The 7218-nt window shown below is 34.8% G+C and overlaps 1 protein-coding gene and 1 pseudogene across 1 annotated transcript in view; one reads left to right on the top strand and one right to left on the bottom strand.

Annotated features, from left to right (window-relative positions):
- ZPBP (zona pellucida binding protein) overlaps nt 1–7218 on the top strand; it is a 222116-nt gene that overhangs the window by 81336 nt on the left and 133562 nt on the right. Inside the window, exon 3 of the mRNA XM_006875279.1 lies at nt 316–465. Coding sequence (XP_006875341.1) covers nt 316–465 — 150 coding nt within the window. The remainder of the gene's footprint in view (nt 1–315; nt 466–7218) is intronic.
- LOC102841054 lies at nt 4665–4935 on the bottom strand (annotated as a pseudogene).

Genomic DNA, 7218 nt, shown 5'->3' with positions numbered 1-7218 from the left:
TATTTTGTGAATCAAGCAGTAAACAGATTATGAGCATTTTATGTGTATTGAATTACTAGTATCTTAACCACCTAGGCAAACATGCAATTGATGAACTTCAGTTAGTGATACTAAGAAGGGCATATTGGCTGGCACCCACTGTTAGCAAGCACCAAGCTCAATGGACTAGGTATGCCCCAACTTCTTTCAGTGATTCTGTAAGTAAATTTTAATGGTTTTACTCTGCTTAGAACTTTTTTTTTTTTTTACTGTGGTAGTTTTTTTCAGTCTCATGTAATTTAATCAATGAAGAACTGTATCTTATTCTTTTATTAGAAAACAGCACTATACAAGTAACATCAACAGGAAGCCTTGTATTCCAGAACTTTGAGGAGGCTATGAGTGGAGTTTATACATGTTTTCTTGAGTATAAACCTACTGTGGAAGAAGTTGTTAAAAATCTTCAACTAAAATATCTTGTGTATGGTAAGAAGTGCATTTATTACTTTATAATTTCTTAATGTTTATATATATTTATGAATTGTTAACAAATTGATCTAAAGAGACTGTTTTCTCTCTTTCTGTCTATATGTCTATATATGAGGTCCCAGAGCCCTGGTATGGCACTATAGCATAAGCACTATATCACAAGGTCAGTTTGAACCTCAAGTCTGTGGTTCAAATTCACTAGCTGTTCTTCGTTAACTTTATACAGGGTTATTATGAGTCAGTGGAATTTAACAACAGCAATCCTAGTGTGGTGCTGCAGGATGAGCACTTGACACCTAACCTCAAGGTCAGGAGTTCAAACCCACCAGCTGCTCTTTGGAAACCCTATGCAGGATTGTTATGAATTGGAACCCACTCACTTAGCAGCAACAACATAAATATATATGTGGCGTTCTGGTATGGTGCTGTAGGATAAGCTAACTAGAAAGTCAATGATTCAGACCCACCAGCCACTCCTTGGGAATTCTATACAGGGTTTGCTATCAGTCAGAACCTAGTGGATGGCATGTAGCAGCGATATTTACATACACACATATATTTATATATGAAGGACTTCTAAATTTTGTAGAAAAAATATTTTTCAACAAAATTTTTAATCCCCCCCTCATATTTATGTCTGTCTGTCTATGTTTTTTTTGTTTTTTGTTTTTTAATTGCTCTGTACAGTGTTAGTAGTAAGGACACAGAATGGTTAATAGGGCAACAGCTTTATCCTCAAGGAAATAGTATCATGTGCACAGATAAATTTAAGTCACATGAAAGCAGGGGGTGTAGGAATCATGTTTGTGGTAATTTGTTGTACTAGAAATAAAGGAATGAATACACATGGTCTTCACATCAGAAATGGAAAGGAAACAGCAAAATTATCAGTGGTTTCATGACCATTTTTGTTATCCTAAAATACTTATGAGGAATTATATTAATATTATGAGGCAAATAGTGTGTTTAAATCTTGAACCCAATTTTAGTTTTTCATATTTCAACTTTATTAAATTAGATTTCTCCATCTGTTAGTTCATATATCAAGCTTATGACGAATAAACTCTGAAATTTGATTTTTATAAACAATAGAGCTAGTTTGCACTAATTATAATTATAGCTAATGTTACTGAAGACATATTATATCCCAGACAATGTTGTGTTTTTACATATGATTATAATAATAACAAAATACTTTTGCCATTATTATTCTAAGCGTTAAGTTGTCTTGTTTTCAGTTTTTGCGTTAGCTTAATGGAAAGTTTTTATCTTAAGTAATTAATAAATTTTATGTAATCTGTAGGTGTTGTTATAGTTGTTAAGTGCCATCGAGTCAGTACCAACCTATATGACTCTATGCTCTACAGAACGAAACACTGCCTGGTCTTGTGCCAACCTCACAATCGTTGCTACACCTGAGCCCATCATGGCCACTACTGCCAATCAGTTTCATGGAGGGTCTTCTTCTTTATCTGTGACACTCCACTTTCTCAAACATGATATCCTTCTTCAGGCACTGGTCCTTCTTGACAGTATGTCCAAAGTATGAGAGACAAAGTCTGGCCATCCTGGCCTCCGAGGAGCAATCTGGCTGTACTTCTTCCAACACAATCTGTTGGTTTTTTTGGCAGTCTATGGTAGTTCAGGAGCTCTGGTAGTGTAGTGGTTACGAATCGGGCTGTGAGCCGCAAGGTCAGCAGTTCAAAACTACCAGCTGTTCCGCCGGAGAAAGATGAGGCTTTCTGCTCCCGTAAAGATTACCAGCCTCAGAAACCCTGTACAGGGTCTCTATGAGTCGGAACCGACTCCATGGCACATAACAACAACAACAACAATGGTAGTTTCAATATTCTCCTCCGGCACCATAATTCAAATATATCAGTTTTTCTACGGTCTTCTTTATAAACTGTCCAACTTTCATGTGCATATGAGGTTACTGAAAATACCATGGCTTGGGTCAGGTGCACCTTAGTCCTCAGACTAGCATCTTTGTTGTTCAATACTTTTAAAGCTGCCTTGTGCATCAGATTTGCCTAATGCAATACATCATTTGATTTCTTGACTGCTGCTTCCATGAGTGGTGATGGTTGATCCCAGCATATGCTTGTTTGCTGTCAGTACATCTTCTTTGCGGAACTATCTACCCATGTTTTTGTTTATTTTTTCATTGAATTGTTTGTTTTTATATTTTGAGTGTTTTTTCCAGATATGTACTATTTTTTTTGTCATATATGTTACTAATAAATATTTTATTCTTTTGTCTTCTTAACAGAATTTTTAAAATTTGATGGCATCTGATTTATCAGTTTCTTTTCATGGAACATTCTTTTCATATCAGGTCTAAATCCTATTTTTTTCTAAAAGTTGTATACGTTTTTAAGTTATATACTTATGCTGAAAGTTTAATTTTTTGCATTTAACTATATAATATATTTTCACTAAGTTTTATGAAGTTTAGCTTTAGTTTTAGGCTTAAATTTTTGCTTTATCATTTTTTGTTGAAAAAGCTATCTTTCCTCTATTCCATTGTTTTTGCAGCTTTGTCAAAAAAACAATTGAACATATTTGCGTGGATCAGTCTATAGATTCTTTCTTCGTTTCCATAGAACTATGTATCAGTTTTCCAGTACCACAATGTTGAATACTGTCACTATATAGTAACCATAAGATCAGTGACTCCTACTACTATTTTTTTTCAATATTATTTTTCTACGCAAGGAATATTGAATTTTCATGTAAAATTTTAAATAATCTTTTATATATCTACAAAATACCATGCTGGGACTTTGATAGGAATTATAAATTCATATCCAAATTTTGGGGAGAACTAACATCTTTACTATATGTGCCTTCCAATCCATGAACACAGTATGCTTCTCCAGTTACTTGGGTCTTAGATTTCCATCATTAGCATACACATGCTTGTTAAAAACATATGTAAATAGTGCTGTGTTTTAAATTTTGGTTTCTACATGTTTATTGCTAGTATCAAAGAAATGCAATTGACTTTTGTAAGTAGATCATGAAACCAAACACTCTTCCTTGTTCTCAATCTTAGGGGAGTAAAATCATACAATCTTTCACCATTAAATATGATTTTATCATTTTCTTTTTGTTTTAGCAAGTTCCTTTAGCTAGTCTTTTAAAGGTAGGTCTGTTACAACGATTTTTTATTATTTTTTCTGTTTCCTATTAATTACTAATTAGTGTGTTGGCTTTGTAGGATAAGCACTGGACTGCAAACCATAAGGGCAATGGTTCAAGATCATCAGCTGCTCCATGGGAGAAAGATGAGGCTTTCTGCTTCTGAAAATATTTGCGATTTTGAAAACCCTGTACAGGATCATTATGAGTCAGAACTGAACTGACAGCACTTAACAACAGCAACAACAATCACTTCTAAAGAATAGGATTAGGGTTATAGACATAATTTGTGGTTGCCAGGTTTTATCATTTAACACTTGAAAAATAATCTGGTTCATTTTGGCCTCCATAATTTCAATTTAGAAATCTGTCATTCAAACTGGTTTTCACCTATAAATTTGTCTTTTTTGAAAAACAAAACGATAAAAAAAAATTCCAATATTATAATTTTTATTTGTTTCAAAAAGTTTTGACTAATTAAGTAATATTTGCTATTAATTTCTTTGGCTTTGTTTTATTTGGAGTTTGCTTATTGAATTTGTAGGTTTATACCTTCTGCCTAATTTGGAATTTTTCATACATTGCTTCTTGAATACTCTTTCAGGACCAATGTTTTTCTTTGCTTTTGGTAATCTGATGTTCGGAATTTTGAGTATTTTTATATTGTCTCATGATCCTTAAGTTTATATTCATTCTTTTCTTCATTTTTAATATGTGCCTGAATTCACAAATTCATTCTACCTTGAATGTACTAATTAAATCCATCCTTTTAACTTTTTTTTTTTTTTTTAGGTATTCAAAATTTTTTTTTTGAGGGCAAGAGGGTTCAAACAATCCAAAAGTAAAAAACCTATCTATTTTTTGCATTGACTTTTCTTTCTCTGTTTGCGAAATGGAAGTTGGATTTTATTTGTACATATTCTAAAGGGTCCTGATCTTCTTGTTATATCCTTACACAGGGTGCAGCTGTGGGGCAGCACTTTGGGGTAATGTTTATCAGGGTGGGAATGATTTCTCAATTCTGCCCACTTCTACTTCTTTCACTTCTGCTACTACAAAATGTGTACTACAAAATGGACTTTGCATGAAATAGTGTGCCCAGCAATAAGCGAAAGAAAGCACTGGAAGTCCACTTTGCCATTTTGGCGCTCGTCCAGGTCCTTCATTATTTTGTCCATGGCCAGAGGGTCTTTTTGATTCTCCAAAATTCCAGGGGACTCCTTTTCCGTAAATACTCTCCTTCAGTATGTAGCATTTATCGCCAGAAAATCTGTGCAACATGAGCATCATCATTTCCATGGCATGCTCCATTTGAAATGACATTTGTTGAGTTCTGCTGGAGTCTTACCAGGAGGCATGGGGCAGATGCTCAACCAGTTAGGACACAGACCCAGTCTTGAGTGCACTTTTTATTTAATTATTAATATTTTTAAATTTTATAATTGCATTTGATTGGTTTTTGTTTGGTTGTTTTTTGTGTTTTTTTGAGAATATAAGTAAATAAGACTAAAATTCCTGGATCATATGGTAACTCAGCTGCACAATTTGACATTCCTATCAATTATATGGAGGCGTTCTGATTTTTCCAGTCTCACCAACACTAGTTATTGTCTGATTTTTTTCAACTCATTTTTATAGTTTGGGTGAAAGTTTACAGAGGAAATTAGTTTCCCTTCAATTTATATACATCTTGTTTCTTGATATTGGTTGCAATATCAGTGTATCAACTCAGTGTATCAAAAAACTCAGTGTATCAAAGCTCTTTCCATTCCCTTTTGGGGCTCCCTATTCCCATTCATCCTTCTTTCCTACCTTTTAAGCTTTGTTTTGGAGTTCCTTTTTCCTGTTTGGTCTCTGTTGTTGTTGTTGTTAAGTGCCATTGCATCGATTCTGACCAATAGCAACCCTGTACAGGGTTTCTAAGGAGCGGCAGATGAGCTTGAACCACTGACTTGCAGTTCAAAGTGAGTTTACAGTCCAGTGTATTAACCCACAGCACCACAGGGATCAACTAAATGGCCAGTATCATTATTTACAAAAGTTTCTTGACTTCGATAGTGCTTATGGGAGTCCTGGTGTAAGCCTTAGGATAAGCACTCAACCTCAAGTTTGGTTTGAACTGTAAAGTCCGTGGTTCAAACTCACCAGCTACTCCCTAGAAACCCTATATAGGAGCGCTATGAGTTGGAATCGACTCGGTGACACTCAGCAGCAGCAATGTTGAGATATAAAGTTTATGCTTTTATTTTTATCTTTTAATTAAAATATTTCTATGACTATTTCTATAAAAGTTCCCTTTTATATATATTCTTGAGTGTTCTCCTATTTGCTTTCCCATATCTGCTCATCTTGAATGTCTACCTCTCTATATATAAACTCATAAATGTTTGTTAATACTATTATTGTAGTCTTGTGTATGTAGTAGTATTTACCTTTGTTGTCTTACTCTTATGCACCTTCTTTTCTTGTAGGTCGTTGTGCGGCCACCTTACTTATTGCTTATTGCCTTAAAATTCTCCCAAGTTAGTGGCATTGTAGGATTATCACTAGATTGTGAACCACAAGGTCAGCAGTTCAAACCCACCAGCTATTCCTTAAACCCTACACAGGGTCGCTGTGAGTCAGAATCTACCGACCGTACATAACCACAACATTCTCTAGTTCAGGAGAAAGTTGATATTTTCTGCTCTTGTAAAGATTTATAACCTTGGAAACCCTATCCTTGGTCTCTGTAAGCTGGAACCTGACACCTAATGACAATGGCACCTAACAGCAAACAATTCTCTGGGTAGTGATTTATGCTCCTTCACCATCTAGCTCTGATAACCATTAAAGAATGTTTCTTTTTGAGTGTTTACCTCAAGGTCAGCAGTTCAAAACTACCAGCTGTTCCACAGGAGAAAGATGAGGTTTCTGCTCCGTAAAGATTTGCAGCCTCGGAAACCCAATACAGGGTAGCTATGAGTCAGAACCGACTCCACTGTACTTAACAACAACAACCTTTCATAACTTTTTCCGTGGTGGTCTTATATGCAGAGTTTAAAAAAGATCATGGAAAAATGGATTTAAAACATCATGGATTTTTTCCCTACAAATTTTTGAAACTCACTCATACAATATTTGTCCTTTTATGATTGACTTATTTTGCTCAATATAACGTCCTCCTGGTTCATCCATTTTATGGGGTATTTCATAGATGCATCGTTATTCTTTACTATTATATAGCATTCCTTTATGTGTACATAGCAGAGTTGGCTTATCTTTTCATCCAATGATGGACACTTAAGTTATTTTCATCTTTTTGCTATTGTGAGCAATGTTGTGATGAAGATGGGTGTGTATATATCTATTCATGTCTTGGCTCTTATTTTAGTAGGATATATGCCTAGTTGATATTTCTAATTCCAACATTTTACAGATGAACTATACTATTTTCCACAGTTGTTGTACTAGTCTACAGTTCCCCAGCAGTGTAAGAGAGTTCCAGTCTCTTCATCCTCACCAGCATTTATTGTTGTCTCTTATTTTTGTACTTCACCATTAATGCAGGAGTGACATGGCACCACAGTGATGTTTTGATTTTCATCTCTCTAATGGCTAGTGATC

The sequence above is a fragment of the Chrysochloris asiatica genome, unplaced genomic scaffold (assembly GCF_000296735.1).
Source record: "Chrysochloris asiatica unplaced genomic scaffold, ChrAsi1.0 scaffold00317, whole genome shotgun sequence".
In the NCBI taxonomy this organism is placed as follows: Eukaryota; Metazoa; Chordata; class Mammalia; order Afrosoricida; family Chrysochloridae; genus Chrysochloris; species Chrysochloris asiatica.
The sequence above is the reverse complement of the archived record's forward strand: the minus strand, read 5'-3'. Positions and strand labels throughout refer to the sequence as shown.